This window comes from Halichoerus grypus, chromosome X, assembly GCF_964656455.1.
Source record: "Halichoerus grypus chromosome X, mHalGry1.hap1.1, whole genome shotgun sequence".
In the NCBI taxonomy this organism is placed as follows: Eukaryota; Metazoa; Chordata; class Mammalia; order Carnivora; family Phocidae; genus Halichoerus; species Halichoerus grypus.
This window is the reverse complement of record NC_135727.1, coordinates 93,434,504-93,454,387: the sequence shown is the minus strand read 5'-3', so window position 1 is coordinate 93,454,387 and position 19,884 is coordinate 93,434,504. Positions and strand designations below refer to the sequence as shown.

The 19,884-nt window shown below is 50.1% G+C and overlaps 1 protein-coding gene across 2 annotated transcripts in view; it reads right to left on the bottom strand.

Annotated features, from left to right (window-relative positions):
• Positions 1–1,055: 1,055 nt before the first annotated feature.
• DIPK2B (divergent protein kinase domain 2B) overlaps positions 1,056–19,884 on the bottom strand; it is a 42,061-nt gene continuing 23,232 nt past the window's right edge. The window contains exons 3-5 of one of the 2 annotated variants that reach the window (XM_036106315.2): positions 8,826–8,999; positions 5,757–6,045; positions 1,056–4,557 (exon numbers count right to left, since the gene is read on the bottom strand). In XM_036106315.2, the coding sequence (XP_035962208.1) occupies positions 4,217–4,557; positions 5,757–6,045; positions 8,826–8,999 (804 nt within the window). In that variant the 3' untranslated portion in view covers positions 1,056–4,216. The remainder of the gene's footprint in view (positions 4,558–5,756; positions 6,046–8,825; positions 9,000–19,884) is intronic. The other variant, XM_036106316.2, reaches the window with a different exon arrangement.

Sequence of the window (19,884 nt, the reverse complement as noted above, 5' to 3'; positions counted from 1 at the left end):
AAAGCTGCATGGCACTCCATGGTGTGGAGGTATCATGGTTTATTCAAGTACTCTCCCATGTACGGGCACTTAGGTTGTTTCCAGTATTTTCGATTATAAGCAACACCACAATAAATAACTTTGACGTGCTGACTTTTGCAAGAGGGGCTGGTGCAGGATCTGACACCCTAGTGGGACGGGGTTGCTCTCTCTCCTTGTCTGCTCCTACAAAGAGCTACACAGGGCAGGCCACTTGAACTGGTTGCCCAGCTCCCCTTTGCCTGTTCCCCTTTGCCTGGGCGTTGACCCTCCCACATGTCTTGCAACTGCAACTGTTCTTAAACAGTGCCCTGAAGCGCTGCAGACAGACCAGGAGCACACCTGTGCACACGTGAGCCCAGCTGCACCAGTATACGCGGCCAACAGGCCTGGGGTGGGCAGAAAAGCCACATCTCCGCAGCCAGGCTTTCAACTGGCCAAGATGGCTTCCGCATTTCTCTTCAGTACTGAGCGCGGATGGACTTCCCAAGGCTCCCAACATTACCTGCTTGAGGAGAATTCCCTTCTGAGCCTGGGGGAGGGCTGGGCTGAGGAGGTGAGGACAGTGGCTGCCCAGCTGTCATTCATGATCAAGCCAGAGTCTGGTTAGCAGGAAGCCATAACAATGGCCCCAGTCAGACTGTCTACCAGCCTGCGGCATCCTGGCTTCCTTACGGGTCCTCTGGGCTGGAGCAGAGCCTTGGGGCTGGGATCAGGGGGCCTCCCAGAGCCTGCCACACTCTCCTTGGCTCTGTGAGGAGCCCTTTTGTGCTGGGAGACCCTCTGTTCTTGCCCTACATCTGCCTTCAGATACAGAATGCCTATATGTGCCAGGCTCTTGAGAGACACTGTATTATTGAAATAGGACAGTAACCCTGCGAGGGCAGAGCCTTTCCTCCCCATCTTATGCAGGCTCAGAGAGGTTAAACAACTTGTCCAAGGTTACACAGGAACCAGCCGAATCATTACTTGAAACCAGCTCTGTCTGATTCCAGGGCTGTAGATCTTTCCCCAAAGAATACAAGTCGAGCAAAGTATTGATTTATTTAGCAAACTCTTTATCTTTTAACCCTAGAGGAAACTTTCAGGCTCACGGAATCACTGGCGGGCAGAAGTCAGATGCTACAGGAGAGGACTGGAAAAATGGTCACTTTGAATGAATCGCTTGAACCCGTTTCCTCCTTCGAAGAGTCGGACTTGCCCGCCAGGCTGTGGTTCTGCCCACGTCAGGCTGCGGCAGGTGGAATGCATTCTCGTAGCTCAGTTCCTTTGCCATGGTGGTTGTTCTGTATTTCATATATGGCCTCTGGTCCCACACCTAGTTCCCTTGGTGGTGGAGGTCAAAGGAGATGCCAGTGAACCCCAGGGACGTTCTCTGCCGAGGTGAACGGTTCATATTCTCAGGCACCCAGGGCCAGCTTCACGGGCACGCAAGCTCTGCAGTCTCATGGGGCCTGCGCTTGGTTTCATGCTCTGTTGTCTGGCCAGTCTTAATAACAGGAGGCCCCACTTTTTCATTTTGCATGAGGCCCCGCAAATTAGGGAGCTGGTCCTGCAGGCCAAAAAGGCAGTAGCTAAAAACTCTCAGGGAAGCCGCTCTGTCCTGCGTATGGCCGGCAACGTGTCTCCGTCTGTTTGGGTGGCTTTAACAAAATACCATAGACCCGGGGGCGGGGGGGCTGACAAGCAACAGACATTTATTTCTCACAGTTCTGGAGGGCTGGGAAGTCTGAGATCAAGGCGCTGGCAGGTTCTGTGTCTGGAGAGAGCCCTCTTGCTGGTGCATAGATGGCCATCTCCTTCCTGCGTCCTCATGTGGCAGGAGGGGCAAGGGGGCTCCGTGGGGTCTCTTTTAGAAGGGCACTGATCCCATCCATGAGGGTTCCACCCTCATGAGCCAATCACCTCCCCAAGGCCCCAGCACCTAATACCATCACACTGGGGGTTAGGATTTCTAGAGAGGAATTCTGGGGAGACACATGAGTCTAGAGAACATAGTATGTGACAAACGCCAAGCAAAAGGGCCTAAAGAGTGTACTGTTTTTCGAGCACCTGCTCTGTGCCCGGCCGGCTTGCTACGGAGAACACAAAGCGCCCTCACCACCGCCATCCGCCATCCGCCATCCGGAGGCTGCTCTCAGCCGGATGGGAGGGTGGGACACAGATCTCTCCGGAATACCCTTCGGATTAGCTTCACATGGGCACAGACCTATGGTTCAGGGGTACAGAGAGGGGATTCAAAAAGGGCTTCCTGGGGGCCGGGCTGTCAGGAAAAGCACTGGGTCAAGGTAGGACTCAGACAGGATCTTACATGATGTGTGGGACTTGGTAAGTGGAGAAATGGAACCGTCTGAACCTCAGCCCTGGGTACAGATGCACACGACCCACTCCCTCATGGTCGGGCCTGGCCTTTGAACCCATCACTGTAGACTGGACTTGGGGAATATTGCAGGTTGGGTCAATCCTCTCCCCTCCAGACCGAGCCAGAAGGCCACCGTCTCCAACACTCTCAGGCAGCCCAGGCCTGCCCTTCCAGAAGCTTGGCCTGCCATCCTCGCTATCATGGTTGCCCCGGGGATTAGTGCCTGGAGCTGTCAAAAGGCAAACCCCCCCAAGGCAAGCAATCTGGTGGACAATGAAATAAGACGTTTCTTGGCCCATCTTTAAATGTGAGTGAAGGGGCCAAAACTGGGTAGGACAGGGTGCGAATCAGCAGCCGAAGGGGAAGGCAAGAGGAGCATGGACCATCTCAACAAGTTGCTCTTCCTCCTGGGCCTCAGTTGCCCCGTCTGTATTATGATACCTATTAAGTCAGGCATTCTGACCTAAAGGTGGTGATTTAGAGGGAGACGAGAGGAGGCCGACTGGGAGGTCCCTAAGGGTAGAGGGCTGACAGGGAGGCTGGACAAAGGGTCAAAGAGCCCTCCACTAAGGCTTGAGGGGCCAGAGTAAGAATCCACATGGAAGCCCACATACCATGTGACTAAATATTTCAAAGGTATAAAGCAAACTAACACACTATTGAATAGAATACGTTCTGTTGGCTGACCTTGAAAAAATACTGTTGCAACGACCCATAAGGCCGAGTTCAAGAAAAATTCTCAGACTCCTTCGACTGCTACACTGGAGGCTGCAGTGAGGACAGAGCTGGCCTGGGGCCCCGGCTGTGGCTGGCGTGTCCTGCTCAGGCCTCCGGCTCCAGGGAGCAGAACTGGCCGCCGGCCCTGCACCGTGCTCTCAACGCCATCTCTGCGGGGAGGCCAAGGTCACGCTTCCCACAGGCTCTTCCCTGCCAACGACTGAGGGCAGCAGGGCCCTGTGGAACCTTCCTTTAGATATAGCACCAATGCCACTCTTAGAATGCCTCTGCTGACCTTCTCTGCCTCACTTGGGCTCAGACTGGCAACACCGCCTTCTTCCCTCCTATGCAGCGATCTTCTTTAATACGATCCTTGCCCGAATCACCCTCGTCCTGACACCTGCTTCTCAGAGGTCCCGGATGAACACATTGGCCCCCCACCCACCGCTCATCTGTTCTCAGCCGGGTCTCCTTCTCACGCCACGAGGTGCCTCACAGGAGCACCTGGGACCCTAGGCACCCAGACTGTGCACCTGTCCATGCGTTTCCTTGGCCTGTCGTCTCCTCACTCCATGGCAGTGTGGGCAGCACGGCGGGAGGGCTAGTGCGAGCGCCCGGGGAGCAAGAAGGGGGCCCCTCATGTTTGAGCCTGACACGGTCCTGGCCAGGGGCCTCACCTTCCCCCTGCCTTCCCTCCATGTCAGCCTCCACCTCCACGGCTCTGTCCCATGTGTCCTGCCTGCGCATGTTTCCGGAACACTCTCTGTAACCACCTGCCCGTGTCCCTGGCCCTTCACATCCCTGTCTTCTTTCAGTAACTCAAGAGTCTGGTGGAGAACAGAGGACACTGAGGCTCAGCGAGATCCAGTGAGTGTCTGCGGTCGGGTCTTCTCCGGCCCAGCCCGGGGCTTCTCCGTGACGCTGTAGCCAGCAGGGGCAACCGTGCTGTGCGGCACGACTCCCCTCTGGTCGTCAGAGTGTTCCTTCGTTCCCGGGAAATGAAGGTGCCTCTCTCTGAATGTCCCAGGACGGAGCTGCTTCTTTCAACCTTGCAGCGACCCACCTGGGCAAGGGAGGACCAGGGACGTTGTCCCCGGAGGCCGGCAAGGCTCCAGCCGCTCAGAACTTATCATTATACTTGCAGTCTGGGTAGCGGTAGGCAAATCTGGGGTCACAGGTTCTCAGGGGCCTCAAGATGTCCTTCAGCCGGCTGGCGGCCCCGAGCACTTCGGGGTCGGGGTGGGCACCCTCCCCACACTGGGCAAGTGCCCTGTCTATCTCCTCCTGCACCGGGGAGGGGAACTTCCCCAGGAGGAGTCGAGGTAGCAGCTGCCGACACACGAGCACCAAGCTCTGCTTCTCCGGGATGGCGTAGCAGGAGGGCAGCTCGGCCTGGCAGCCCGAAAGCAGGCAGCTGAAGATGTCTTTACTCTCTCCTGCCCCGGCGGCTGCCGGGCTGCCTAGAAGAGAGATGCACAATATTACACACCCTACGACCTGCGCTCCTTGCAGGGGAGTGGAGCGGGGCGGGAGTGGGGGGAGCGCCACTAATTAGAATGTTTAGTGTCCTAGCATCTCCTGTCACCAGGAGATTTAGAGCTTGGGGACACAGTGGTCCCTGCTGAGGACAACACGGGAGGGACTCTCTGTGCTATGGCAGGAGGAGGCCACGGCATGGAAAATGCGCTGATCCCCGCCAGAGTTTGGGCTTCTAATTGTAGGGCTCACCCCCACACTGTGATTCTCCCGTTATTATTGTGGAAGGAGTGAATGCAGGAAATGCCTAGGACCCGTCTCATCCGCCCGTGTGGAGTACAACGTTGGGAGAAAGAGCAGGAAGAGCAGGTGATGAAGAATACGCATGCAGTGGGGGCCGGTGGGACTGCCCAGCACAGTGGTTTCCGTCGCCCCAATATTCTGCCATCAGCCTCATTTCTTCTGACTCGATTCTTCTTAAGAAAGGCAACTCAGGAAATGAGTCAGTGCGGTTTCACTGGTCAGTCTTCGGAGGCCTTCTCATATCAGCAAAATCAGAGATCAGAGAAGAAAAGCCTCCGTCCTGTGACTGGGCTCAGAAAATGTGGTCACCGCTCAGGACTGGGATGTTCAAAGAGTTCTAGAACGCTCGCTGAGCCTGTGCCGGCGGGGAGAAACCCGATTCACTCATATACCACATTTGATGCCATGCTCTTTCATTGGGAAAGTTTAGAAAAAGCAAAGGTGCCCAGATGGATGGCACCGTGGACCAGGGCATCAGCCGGATAGGGACGTTTCAGATAAAGGCTAGAAGCATCAGAGAGAGAGGCTCCGAGGAGGCGGATCCGGAGGTGCGGCCTGTGTGAAGGCGGGCAGTGCAGGCGGCCCGTGTGCCACACAGATGGCCTGGGACACCAGCAGCGCCCTGAGGGTGTAGGCGGGGCCGCGGGGCAGAAGGCCCCCGTGGACAAGGTCAAGTCCGGTTCCCCTTTGGAGAGGGAGTTGGAGCCCAGACTCAAAAGGAGAAGAGGGACATTTTACGAACTGGGGCTGCTCTTACGGTGACACACGGAGACCGGAACGGCCCCAGGGTGCGACCGCCTCCACCCCAGTCACCCCTCCCTGGCCCCTGTCACCCTGACTTCCCCTCTACCAGCTGCTCAGTGAGGCCCATGCTGGGTACCTTCCTGCTTGTCGATGACGCCCAAGGCGCTGGCATCCCGGATGAACAGATGCCCGTTGTTAAAGATGCCAAACGTGCCCGCGTCGACGTGGGTGAAGTAGAAGAAGTAGTTCAAGTCATTGCTCCTCAGGGACTCGAGGACACCGAGGAGCTGGTAGGCCAGGTCGGCCGCCTGGTCCGGGGCCGCGCCGTAGAAGTCCCGCAGCGGGCTGGTGCTGGTGCTGACCGCCAGTCGGCCGCAGGAGCCCAGGTACTTGGGCAGCGGCCAGCCCTCGGCGCCCGGGAAGATCTGCCGAGCGGGAAGGGGGAGGTATTCGAGGATGAGAGACAACAACTCGCCCCCGCCTCTCACCAGGAGCCTCCAGAGGGATGAGCCTCACCGGGCCCCCTCCGTCTCCGGATGCCTCGGCCGTGTGTCCCTCAGCCTATTCTGACCTCTTGGACCAGGGACCCCCCCACCCTTTCGTTCCATTGTCAATGGATGAAGGCATTCAGAAAAGTCAGTCCCTATGTCCATGCAGCGGATGCATTTCAACAGGTTCCCCAAGCGAGGGCCGATTTTCCATGGGCTTCCAGATTCAGGGGACTATGTTTATTTTAAGAGCTGAAGAGTCGAAAAAAATGCGACTCGTTTTTGGGATTTCACGGGCAGCCCTGCCTAGGAAGAGGCCATGGGGTGAAACAAGAGGGTCAAGTTCAGGCCGATGTAAAGGAAAATATTTTCAAAAATAGCAGTGCAGGCACACGTTCTGGGAAAGAACAAAAATCACGACAGTGGCCCTTGGTGGCTCGAGTCCGGGGAACCATGGTGCTGGCTCTGGGTGAATCTGCCTGGCCGGGGTAACTACCTACTCACAGATGCTGCACCTGCCCCCGTCCCCCGACTGACTGGAACCTTCTGACTGCTTAACACTGATCTCCGGAAGCACACAGCCCTGGTGGGTCTCCTTGGTGTCCTGGTAAGAGCACCACATTCGTGGATTTCTGAGATGAAAAAGGAAGGAGGGAATCCTGGCTGCTCTTTTCTTGACTATTTATTGAAGCAGCTGTATCTGGAATGGTGTTTCTTTAAACGAGGGAGAAATGACAGAAACTATAAATACCACTTTTTTTTTCTTCTTTTCCTTCTTTAAAAAAAAAAAAAAGAAGTTATCCCCCTCTCGGACAATTTTCTGTAGTCTTCTGTCCATTTTAACCCACCCGCTGGTTGTGAAGAACCTTTTCTTGCTTCCCCTGCCCACCCGGGACCTCTCCCACTAAGTGCTGTGGAGGGAGGTCCCGGGCCCCCTGGCGAAGTCTAACTATGCAGCTGCGGGGTCATCCTGGGGTTGGACAAGGGTGACAAGATCCAGGCTCTTCCCAGGTGGGGCCAGGGGTGGATGGAGGGACCTGGCCCAGGCCTCTCAGGAGTCCGCTGCCACCACTGAGGTTAGGATGCTGGGAAAAGGAGACCCCCAAGAGGGACAACCAGCAGTTCCTTCTCCTTCTCTAGGATTTAAAATGCCAATGTTACTAGGCAGGTTTTAGCATATGGACCTTGCAGTCAGACAGCTCTGGGTTTGGGTCCCATTGCTGACATTAGCTAAGTGACTGTGGTTAAGTCACCTCACATCTCTGAGCACCCCCTACCTCATCTGGAAAAGGGGACAATAATAATATTTCAGTGGGGTTGTGGAGTTGTGATGTAAAACATTCAACACAAAACCCTGTACACAGTAGGTGCTTAATAACTAAGAGCACCTCATTGATTATATATCAATATATATTAATTATTCATATATTAATAAATATGCATTAGACAGTAAGTTATATATTAATATATTAATAATTATATATCACATTATATTATGATTATTAATATATTATATTGTCTGTTATTATATAATCATATATAATTATATAAACTATATATAATATATAAACTATATAATATATTAATAATCATATAGATTATTAATAACCATATAGATTATTAATATATTATCACATATGTTATATATGATAATATATTATATAATTATTATATATTATGCATTATATAATCTATATTATAATATATATAATATTATATAATTATATTAATAATATATTATATTAATCCTATTAATCATATATAATGTATATGATTATTATAGAATATACGTCATATATTATATATATTATAACTTATATGATTATTATATATTACATATTATGCTATATATAATAATGATTATATATTAGTTATATATATAATTATATATAACAAATAATATATAATAATAAACATCATATAATTAGATGTATCATAAATAATAAATGAAATAATTATATATAAATATATTTATATCCATTAGTTAATATAGACTAAAATATGTAATATAACAATATAACAATGATTACTGATTATGTATAATTAATAACTATATATAATTATATTTAAAATTAAATTGAAATGATGAAATTAATAATTATGTAATATTATGTGATAATAAACATTAAGTGTTTTTGTTGTGGCATCTTCCTTCTCTACTTGCACCTTCTCCCTCTCCTTTCCTTCTCTTTTCTTTTCCCTCCCTCTCCTTTCTCTCCTCCTTCCCTCATTCTTCTTCCTCCTTCTGCTCCTCCTCTCCCTCCTCTTTCTCCCTCCTCTCTCTAGCCCTCCTCCTTTTTCCGTTCCTTCCTCCCACTTCCTAGTTTCCTTTGTGCCCACACCGTGAGCGTCCTGACCCTTGGGATTTGGGGGAAATCGGTATGATTGGGCTCCACATGCTCTGCGGATGCTTGCTGACTTGCTAAGTGTCTGTCTCCACCTCTGGACTGGAAACTGCAAGGAAATCGGGGCCACCATGACTGCCTCGTTGACCAGTGTATCCCCGGGTTCTAGTGCACCCTCATTTACTTGACCATTCCCCTACTGATGGGCATCTACCCTACTTCCATTTTTCTCTCCTTTCCAGGTATGGCTGCAGGGCATATCTCCCGGTGGTGGCCCCAAGGCTCTGGGTAAAGGGGAAGAGAGCTCAACCCAGGGCTGGCCCCCTTGGAGCCCGACATGAAGCCCCTCCCTGGGCGGGGGTCACTGCATACCTGCAGGAGGATGGGATGAGCATTGACAGCCAGGGTGTAGAGCAGACGCAGCTTGTCGCGGTCAGTGAAGTGGTCCATGAAGATGCTGCCGGCGTCGGCCACCTCAGCATAGCGCCGGACCACACGGTCCAGGAGTCGCTGCGACGGGCAGCGCAGGAAGGGGCTGGGCAGGCCCTGCAGGGGGTGGGTGGGAGAGACCCCAGGAGGGGGGGGAAAAGGTGCTGAGCTCTCGTGGAGAGCCATCAGGATGGGACATAAGCAGGCTCTGCTGGTGGGGGAGACACCAGGGTTGGGGGACAAGATGGGCCTTGTCGGGGAGAGACCCCAGGTCAGGAAGGGGGCGTCTGAACACTATTGGAGGGTGGGGTGTAAGGGGCTGTGCGGGCGCGGGCTGGGGTCCTGGGGAGAGACCCCGAGGGCCAAGGAGAACGGACTGAGCCATCCTAGGGGCAGGGCAGGCGGGCACTGGGCAGGTGGCACACCCCAGCACGCACTCAACACGTTGGAGCACCTGCAGCTCCACCACCATCGCACCCCCACTCCGCCTCTCCACAGAGCCAGTCTCAGGCTGGATTAATCAGATCAGCCCTCTGCCAATGACCTTTAGATTCCTTCCACCATTTCATGACGATGTCACCACAGTTGTGACACTAACACACCTGAGCGTCTTCCCATGTGCCACTTTGTTCTTTTTTTTTTTTTTTTTTGTGGTGGTAGAGGTCATACTTGTGTCATTCCAGATTTTTTTTTTAAGATTTTATTTACCCACCTGAGAGAGAGAGCGAGAGCGAGAGAGTGAGAGAGAGAGCACGACCAGTGGGAGGAAGGGCAGAGGGAGAGGGAGAAGCAGACTCCCTACTGAGCAGGGAGCCCGACGTGGGGCTCAATCCCGGGCCTCCAGAATCATGACCTGAGCCAAAGGCAGCCTCTCAACAGACTGAGCCACCCAAGTGCCCCTACTTTGTTCTTCTTGGGCTAAAATTGGGAGGCACGGACCTCTGTTTATTTTCCACGACCTTCCACCCCACCCCTGTACCTTTTTCTTCACATTGAACAAACACAATGAACCCAACCTATGAATAAAAGGAAACAAACAGTTAAAACTAGGGGCCCGGGGCCCAGTTGGCCAGAAATCAGCTCCGGGGCCACACCAAGCAGCTAGCTGTGTGACCTTGGACAAGTTCCTTACACGTCTCTCTGTACTATGGGTTACAGTGTAAGGAGAGGGTGCCGGTAACAGCACACTAAGAGATCGTGAGGATCAAAAAAAAGCTAACAGGTGTAAAATACTAGAACAGTGCCTGGCCAGCAGTAAGCACTCAATAAATGCTATCTGCTCTTATTAAATGGAAAAAGTTTAAACTCGGGGCTCCTGGGTGGCTCATTTGGTTAAGTGTCTGCCTTCGGCTCAGGTCATGATCCCGGGGTCCTGGGATCGAGCCCCGCATCGGGCTCCCTGATCAGTGGGGAGCCTGCATTTCCCTCTCCCACTCACCCTGCTTGTGTTCCCTCTCTCGCTGTCTCTCTCTTTGTCAAATAAATAAATAAATCTTAAAAAAAGTTTAAATCATCGAACATTATATCAAAAACTAATGATGTACTATACCTTGGCTAATTGAATTTAAAAAGAAAGTTTAAACTCCCAGCACAGAGAATAGCGGTGATAGCCAATGATAGCAGTGATAGCAAGAGTCCGGCTTTGCGGGTAAGAGGATTTTCAAGTTCTAAGAGCCTGGCTTCCAAGATGAAAGATCGAGGGCAGAAAAGTGTGCCCCCAGGTGTCTGTAGATGGTGTTTGCAGGCTGCCTGCCTAGTGGAGGTGCTGACCGAGTGAGCCGTGGGGGTAGGTGGCGAGGGGCAGTCTCCAGAGCCCTGGACACCCGGGCACTTGGCAGGGCCAGGAGCCTGGAGCCCTCCCTCTCCCCAGCCAGAACCCAGGAGGGTTGGAAGCACCACTGGGAGCCGGGAGAAGTCTTGAGAGTCTTGGAGGTTGATGAGGGCATGGGCAGGCTCACAGGGTAGGATGCTCAACCATCCCTGTCTGCTTGGGACTGAGGGTTTCCTGGAACGTGGAGCTTTCAGAGCTAAAACTAGGAACCCGAGACAGTTGCTTGCTCACTCTACCACAGGGTCCCAGCTGGACTGTGGCTTCTGCTCCCAGACAAGGACCGGAACCGACTGGCAGAAGCCAGCGTGGATACTTGTTGAACTACCATGATCTGGGTACCCAGTGAACCCCTGGGCTCCCCAGGGACGGAGGGGGCTGGTCCAAATCCTGAAGTGACTGGGCATGATGAAATGTGACTGGGGTTACCCGACAGTGTTTAGATGCCACTTCCTACTGCCTGGGGGGGGGGGGGGTGAGAGCACAGGAGTTGAGCTCAGGGAGAGAAAATTAAAGAACATTCCATGTTGGCACCTCTGAGTCTGTGAGTGTCCAATTCATGTGCACTCCAGCCTTCGGGAACGTGTATAGATGGGAGGAGAGGGGACAAACCCACCACATGCCAGGCAGCGGGCTGCGGATTTCCCATGTGATTTCTCATTTAATCCTCCCAGGCACCCACGAGGCAGGTGCCATTATGAGCCTCCTTTTGCAACCGAGGAATTGGAAGTCTGCCGATTGTAGGTAAGGGGTGGATTCAGGATTTGAACCTGGTGTGGACCGCATGTTTGCTCCCCTGCCCCTCCTCAACACCTCACCCCCTCCAACGCAATTCATATATTGAAACCCTAATCCCCAGTGCGATGGCATCAGGAGGTGGGGCCTTTGGGAATTAACTAGGCCAGGAGGGCAGAGCCCTCCTGATGGGATTAGTGCCCTTTTAAGAAGAGCCGTGAGAGCACCATGTGAGGATACAATGAGAAGGCAGCTGTCTGAAAACCCGGAAGAGAGCTTCCCCTGGGAGCCAATTGGCTGGCACCTTGATCTTGAACTTCCCAGCCTCCAGAAGTGTGAGAAATAGTCTTCTGTTCTTTAACCCACCTAGTCTATGGTACTCTGTTATAGTAGCCCGAGCCAAGATAGGACCCAGTTGTTTCGACTTCAATGTCCATGCAGTTTCCCCTGTAATAGGACCTGCCCCCAACCCCCCCCTCCCTCCAGCCCCATAAGCTACCCAGGTGGAGACCAGAGAAGATGATTTAAAGCTAGGAGAACATCTCTTTGCTTTTCTTTTTTCTCTTTTCTTTTTAAAGATTTTATTTATTTATTTGACAGAGAGAGAGAGAGAGAGACAGCACAAGCAGGGGGAGCAGCAGAGGGAGAGGGACTCCCCTCTGGCAGGGAACCCCATGCAGGCTTGATCCAAGGACCCCGGGATCACGACCCAAGCTGAAGGCAGACGCTTAACTGACTGAGCCACCCAGGCACCCCCATCTCTTTGCTTCTGATAGTCTTTCCAAGGCAGCCTGAAATTCCACCATTACAGATAATCGTTGGGGACTGGGGGAGGTAAGTAATCTCTTCTCTCCTGCGAGAGCCAGCTCTCAAGTGAAAAAACCTCTGGGAGAGGTAGGACACTAATTGGCCATAACGACAGCAATAATAATAGGTGATCATTATTGAGAGCTTTCTATACGACAGGATGTTCTAAGCCCCTCACATGTAGTGTATTCTTTCATTTACTCCTTACAAGACCCTAGTGAGGGAGGTACTATTAATATTGATGAATTCAAACATTTCCTTGGACCTAAGAGTTCATTTTTTCCTTCTGATTCTAAAAGAAATGAAAACATGTCCATGGGCCCCTCCGAATCTTCTTGGAGGACAGTGACGTCCAGGCTGAGGCCTGAAGTGTGGGTAGAGTGAACCTGTAGAGAGGGTGGGAGAGGATTCTATGCAGAGGGAACACCTTGCATTACCTTGAGATAAGAAAGAATATGCTGGACTGCAAGTAGGTTAGTATCTTTGAAGGTGAAGTATCGCTAGTAACGGTTGACAGAAAAGAAGCCCAGATAGCAGGAACATTGGAGTCATTTTAAGGAATTTTAATTTTATCCAGAAGCGATGGGGAGCCACTGAAGGCCTTGAGCAGGGGAGGGATATACTCAGATATGCATTTTAGGGAAAAGATTCTGGGTGTAGCATGAAGTGTGGATTCAGAGGTGTCCAAGACTGCTATTTATGGACTCCTGGATGTTAGTGAGGCATACGGCTGCCCAGAATGAAGATTACATTCTCAGCTTCTTTTGCAGCTAAGTGTGGTAGTGTGACTAGGTACTGGTCAATGAAATATAAGTAGAAATTTCTGGGAAGGATCTTTTAAGGGAGAGGGTGTATCCTTCTTCATTCTTTTTTTTTTTTTTCCCCTGGCTGGAATGTGGAAGTGATGGCTGGTGCTTAGGCAGCCATCTTGGATCAGGGCTTTGTAGAGGAGCAAAATGAAAGTAGCCCAGATCCCTGAGAATCACAGAGCCACTACATCAGCCCTGGATAGCTATGTATTAGTTTCTTTTATGTAAAAGAGAAGAATATTTTGATCTTGTTTAAGCCACTGTTATTTGGATTTTTTGTCATACGCAAATGAACCTAATCCTAAATATCACAGGAAGAAAGAGTGGAGGCAGGAAAGTCAGGAAGATGCAGGGCTCCAGGTGTGAGATGAGAGAATGAAAAGATTTGAAGATATTTGTTGGTGGTAGAATTTATAAACCTTGGTGACTGGCTGGATGGGGGAGGAGGGGCAAGAAAGAGGGAGGTGTCAGAGGAAGTACCACCAGAGGTATCATTTGCTAAGGTGGTTTTATTTTTAAAAAAATTTTTAAAGATTTTATTTATTTATTTGAGAGAGAGAGCAAGCACCAGCAAAGTGGGGGGGGGTGGAAGGGCAGAGGGAGAGAGAGAAGCAGACTCCCTGCTGAGCAGGAAGCCCGACTCAGGGTTTGATCCCAGGACCCTGAGATCATGACCTGAGCTGAAGGCAGACGCTTAACCAACTGAGCCACCCAGATGCCCCATAAGGTGGTTTTAAAACATGTTCACAAAGTCTTTGACACTCCTCCCATCAAGGGGTGAAGTCTAATTCCCCTACCTGGAATATGGACTGGCCTTGGTGACTCAAGTCTAGTGACTGGCACACTTATAGGAGTGATGCTACATGACTTCTGAGCCTTGGCCATGAAAGGTGACTCAGCTTCTCCTTGGCTCTCTCCTGTCCCCAGCCACCATGCGGTAAGGAAGCCCAGGCCACATGGAGAGAAAACAAGATCCCCAGCCTTCACCCCAGGGGAGTGCCTAGCTGACAGCCAGCCCCGACTTGCCAGCCACGTGAATGAGCCATCTTGGAAATGGCTCCTCTTGTGCTGGATTGAGCCACGTCAGCAGATGCCACGTGGAGCTTGGTGAGCCTTCCCTTCTAAGCCCTGCCCAAATTGCATATTTATGAGCAAAACTGATGATTGTTGTTGTTTTAAGCCACCAAGTTTTGAAGTGGTTTGTTACACAGCAATGAGTAACTGATATATTTGCAGAGAAGATTCTGGGCCACCTCTTGAACTACAGCCAGAAAAGGCTTGAAAACTGTCTTGTACCCCAACTCCCTTTACAGTGGCGGCAGCTGCTGCTCAGAGTCCCCCTCAGAGAGTGGGGCTCCATCTAGTTCTGTTTAGTGTGTGCTGGCCACGCGCAAGCCCACAATTATATTGGCTAATGGCAAACAGAATTGGGAAATCAAACATTTTTCAATAAAATCAAGACTCATTCCAAAGCAAAATACAGCATTTTTGGGGATGCGCCACTGCTCTGGAGTTTCCAAATCACTCCTCCCTTCCACATACATGGGCCACAAGGCTAAATCAGCACCTTCCAATGAGAGGCAAAAGGACAACCAAACCTTGGTCCACTGTTGCCCTTCCCCTCCCATTCTTGCCTGGATTCCTCATCCTTCTCTTTCTGGTCTGGTGCCATCCCTTAGGGAACGAGCCAGCCCGTCAAAGTCTTCACAGTGTGGGGCTAGTGACTGAGCTTTTGCTCTGCTCTATGGTCACCTAACAGGGGCCTTCTGTGCAGCGGGGTACAGAGATTGATAGTCACACTTCTCTTCCACAATCCTTAATGTCTGTACATCAGTCAATAAAATTTACTGGGTATGTCCCTGTGATGGTGTTTCATGAGTTAACTATGGTGCCCAGTTATTCCATCAAACACCAATCCAGGGGTTGCCATGACAATATTCTGTAGATGCGGTTAACGTCTACAGTCAGTTGACTTAAAGGAAGGGAGATTGTCCTCGATAAAGTGGGTGGGCCTGATCCAATCAGTTGAAGGACCTTAAGAGCAAAATGAAGGTTTCCCTGAGGAAGAAATTCTGCCTGTGGATTGTAGCATCAGTTCCTGCCCAGGGGACTCGACTTACTGGCCCGCCCTGTGGATCTGGGACTTGCCAGCCCCCATAATTGCATCAGCCAATTCCTTGACATAAATCTGCTTATATGTATGCTTATGCTTAAGCATACATATGCTTATATGTATGTATATATATACACACATATAAAATATTATGTTATATATAATTATAGATTATACAAAATATTTATATCATATTAGTTAATAATACACATCACATTAATATTAATTAATAAATTATTAATATTGTATTTAATATATTAATATAATATATGATATGTTACACACACATTATACATGGGAACTAAAGGAAAACACTTGTTTATTGTGGAAATGACAGCAACCGAGATCAAAATCTAGGTTTGCTTTCACTTTTGAAGCTTCTAGTGAAATCGGACTACGCAAGATGTAACTTCCCTGATGAGTTGTTTGACCTTCGGTTGGCTTTTACCCACATTTTCAAGTGTGTTGGCTCAAAAAAACATCATCAGCCACCAAGAGTGTCCTCATGTAAAGGGTTCTTACCAGAACAGAAGCATCAGGGGTAAATTGTCTAGACAAACGATTTCATGACTCTGTTGGAGGTACTTAAGAAGTAGAAGAGCTATGCTTGTTATTCCTTTCTAGAAGCTAGAGATAAGAGAGTTCATCCATAGGCAGACCACAACTGAAAGTTATATGGATCTCCAGGCACCATGCCAGAAGTGCCCCAGCTCCTTCTCAAGTTCTATCCCATGGGTGAGATCTGCCCAGCCTGAGGGTTCCCACCGGAAGTGAAAGATGGCAGCAGGGGGACCATGTCTCAGTTGGGGTTTGACCGCCACCATGAGAGAATGTCGTGCACCCGCTGCCCATTCCCGGTGAATTCGGGACAACGGCATGGGGAGCTGCTTGCTGCAGAAGCCTCTGTAGTGATCGCTATCGGAAAACATGGTTGGCATGACATGGCTGGGGAAAGGAGAGTAACACTTGCTATAAGTTTTAACTGGGGGCACCTGAGTGGCTCAGTTGGTTAGGTGTCTGCCTTTGGCTTAGGTCATGATCCCGAAGTCCCAGGATCGAGCCCCACATCGGGTTCCCTGCTCAGCTGCTTCTCCCTCTGTCCCTCACCTTGCTCATGCTCTGTCTCTCTCTCTCAAATAAATAAATAAAATCTAAAAAATTAAAAAAATAAAAGTTTTAAATGTCAGGCCCCATGGCAAGCCTTTTCACGGACATTATCTTGACATACACAGGGACTCTGAGCCTTTACTTCTCTCTTGGCCTGGTGACTATCCTAGAAATTTAGTGATTGCCTAAAAAAGGGCTTCAAAAATTTTTGGAAAATTGGGGCTCCTGGGTGGCTCAGTCAGTTAAGCATCTGCCTTCAGCTCAGGCTCAGGTCATGATCTCAGGATCCTGGGATCCAACCCCGTGTTGGGCTCCCTGCTCAGCGGGAAGTCTGCTTCTCCCTCTCCCTCTGCCCTTGCCCCTCCCCGCTTGTGCTCTCTCTCTCTCAAATAAATAAATAAATAAATAAATAAATTCTTTTTAAAAATTTGTGGAAAATGCAATGACATTAATTTTCATAGCCCATGCTGGCTAATGCAAATGGTAGACTGTACCATCACACCATCTGGCAAAATGCTCCCATTTTCCAGATAAGCCATACTAAGGTAAGAACTAGGAAAGGGAAGTGACTCGTTAAAGATCATGATGCTTATTGATACCCAAGCCTGCTTTCATACCCAAATCTCAGTAGGACATCAGAAATGACATTGGTGATTTCAGAGTAGGGTAGCATGTCCTAAACTTGATCAACAAACGAAGGCTTCAGAGTGCTATAAAAATACAGAGCCCTAGGCCCCATCTAGAAATTCTGAATAGATAGGTCCAGTGAGGGCCTAGGGCTCTGCATTTTTGACAAGTGTCCTGGGTCGTTCTGTTATCAGGTAGGTGGGAGTGTGGGATGAGGGGACCAACTGTGTTTCAGCGTTCTTATCTTGGGAGCTTTGGAAGAAGTTCCAAGGCAGAGTTCTTTCTTTATTTGGGATACAGATAAAAACGATCTCGCACTCTTGATGGCAGAATGTGGACATCTGGTAGACAAGCACTTCCTTGTTACTCCTCAGATAGTTGGGACCTTTGCCCAGAAGGTTTTGGTTGATAAAAGCCCAAAGAGCTACCCTTCAAAGGGGGCTGTGCGCGCTGTAATAAGGGTGCTCTGGAAGCTCGAACAACCTTCAAAACCCAACTGAATCAATCTCTCAGGAGGGAATCGGATGCTTGGAGGAGGGATGGGTTGCTGAGCCCTGCAGTCCCATCTCAGACCTGCTCTGCTTTCCTCTTCCAGAGAACCAGGAGAGCCTGAGCTGGAGGAGGAATCGGGGCTGCCAGGGTGCCACACTGCAGCTGGAAAGGCATCGAGTGTCCAAGGGCTGTATACTGACTCAGACTGGCCATTAGCCTCAAGCTGTAACCCAGGGCGACAGGACCAGAAGGAGAATTGGACTCCTAGATGCTTCCATTTTTTAAAAAAGATTTTGTTTATTTATTTAAGAGAGAGAGAGAGACAGAGACAAAGCACAAGCGGGGGGAACAACAGGCAGAGGGAGAGGGAGAAGCAGGCTCCCCACTTAGCAGGGAACCTGATGCGGGACTTGATCTCAGGACCCCCGGATCATGACCTGAGCTAAAGGCAGACGCTTAACCCACTGAGCCACCCAGGTGCCCCTAGATGCCTCTATTTTTATACTCCTTATGATGTTGGGTCAGGAAGTTACTAGGATTGCCCCTTTGGTTATTTTGGCCAGGAAACAGTGCCAGAAGTCACGCTGCTGAGTTGTCCATTTTCACACAGCAGAAAGACTAGAGAAGTTGTTTAGATTCTGTACTACTGCCTGTCCCACTATGTCTTTGAGAACTAAGTGCCGAGCCAGTTTACAAGCCTCACAGAACACGCATGCAAAAGGCTTGGCATGGCGAGAGGTGCGTGTTTTGCATTCGATAAATGGCACAAATCATTGTCACCATCGTTGTCCTCAGTATAAGCGTCATCACTGCCACATTATAGATGCACTTTCTAAACAGCCATGGTACTCTCCAGGCCCTATGTCCCTGTCTAGCTGAAGCCTCCCCTTCCATGGCCGCATGCTTAGGCAAACAGGGTGAGGCCATCTTTGATGGGATTGGGGGTGCCTGGTGCGAATGGGGTATCAGTGAAGAGTTAAGCCAATTTTTCTGACTTCCTTTTGGAATTTAGATTTGGGATCCATCTGAGAAAGGGGGGAATGGGGCAGAGCTGTGGAAAGAAGCATGGGTGCCATGAGCCAGGGTGATTGGGAGCCCACGAGACACTGGCTGAAGTGCTAGATGCATGGCTGCTGGATGTGAGTTGCCTCAGGTCCCACGAGCTTCCAGACCCAGTTTTAGGCCAGGGATGGCCTTACCACAAACTCCTTTTCCAGAGAGTGGGTTCGCTGAATCTTTGCTCCTTGCCCCCGGGGAAGCCAAGCAGCCCACCAACCCACAGAAAAGCGTCCTCACTGAGGCACGAGGGAAGGGCAATGGGTTTGGATTGGAATCTTGGCCCGACTGAGACTCAGTCTCCTTCTCTGTAAGAGGAGATTATGGCGCCTCTTCTACCTCACAGGAATGGCAGGAGGACTCAGGAAGATGGTGTGTGCCTTATAGCCATCCTAGCCCCAAGCTCATTTCCCATATTAATCGTCCCACCTGGGTCTGGATGACTTTGGGCTGTTTCCCAAAAGCAAATATGACTCGGAAGACAAAGATTTACCATGACTGAACATATCTGAACACTTGCTCTGATGGAAACAAATGTGTAGAAGAAAGAACACTAACTACTCTCAGGAAGAAAATCTAAGGCAAGAAGGATGGCTTTCCTTTTTAAAGATTGGAAGTCAGCGATCGGAGGTCATAAAGATGGCTAAAGGCACAGCTGGATTCAGGACTCTGACCTCTCTTTCCAAGGACATGGTCAACTGACCAGTGGAGAGCTTCACGTTGAAATGAGAATTAGTTTTCACTTCTCAGAATCTGTTCTTCTAAGGCTTTACAGAACATAAAAATAAGGCAAACGGACATTATTTCATGTTCACAAATTATGACACACATGCTAAAGACAGCAGATGTGCTAACTCAAGTCATTTTACCCCCTTTTTAAAAATTAATTAATTTATTTACTTATTCCTCACCCCACCTTTTAAGATTTTATTTATTCATGAGCGAGAGAGAGAGCACGAGGGAGGGGTGGGAGGGCAGAGAGAGAGGGAGAAGCAGACTCCCCGCTGAGCAGGGAGCCCGATGCGGGGCTCGATCCCAGGACCCTGAGATCACGACCTGAGCCGAAGGCACACGCTTCACCGACTGAGCCACCCAGGCGCCCCCATTTATTTCCCCTTTTAACCTTTTCTAGGGTCACCACCATCTTCCCCATCAGTGGATTAGGCCTCAGACAGTGCCCGCACTGTCTATATAGAATGTCACCGGGGCACTTTTTTCCACGCACTGGGAGGAAGGAGGCTTCCAAAGTCAGCCATCCCGTGCACGTTCATTGTCAGACATTCAAACGATATGGAACTGTACGGTGTGAAAGTGACTAAGAGTTCCTGTTACCGCCCCCAGAGGCTACCATCGTTATATGTGGGGATGCAGTGATACCAGGAAAAAAAAAAAAAAAAAAAAAAGATGGGAAGTCAGCTTTTCCAGCAA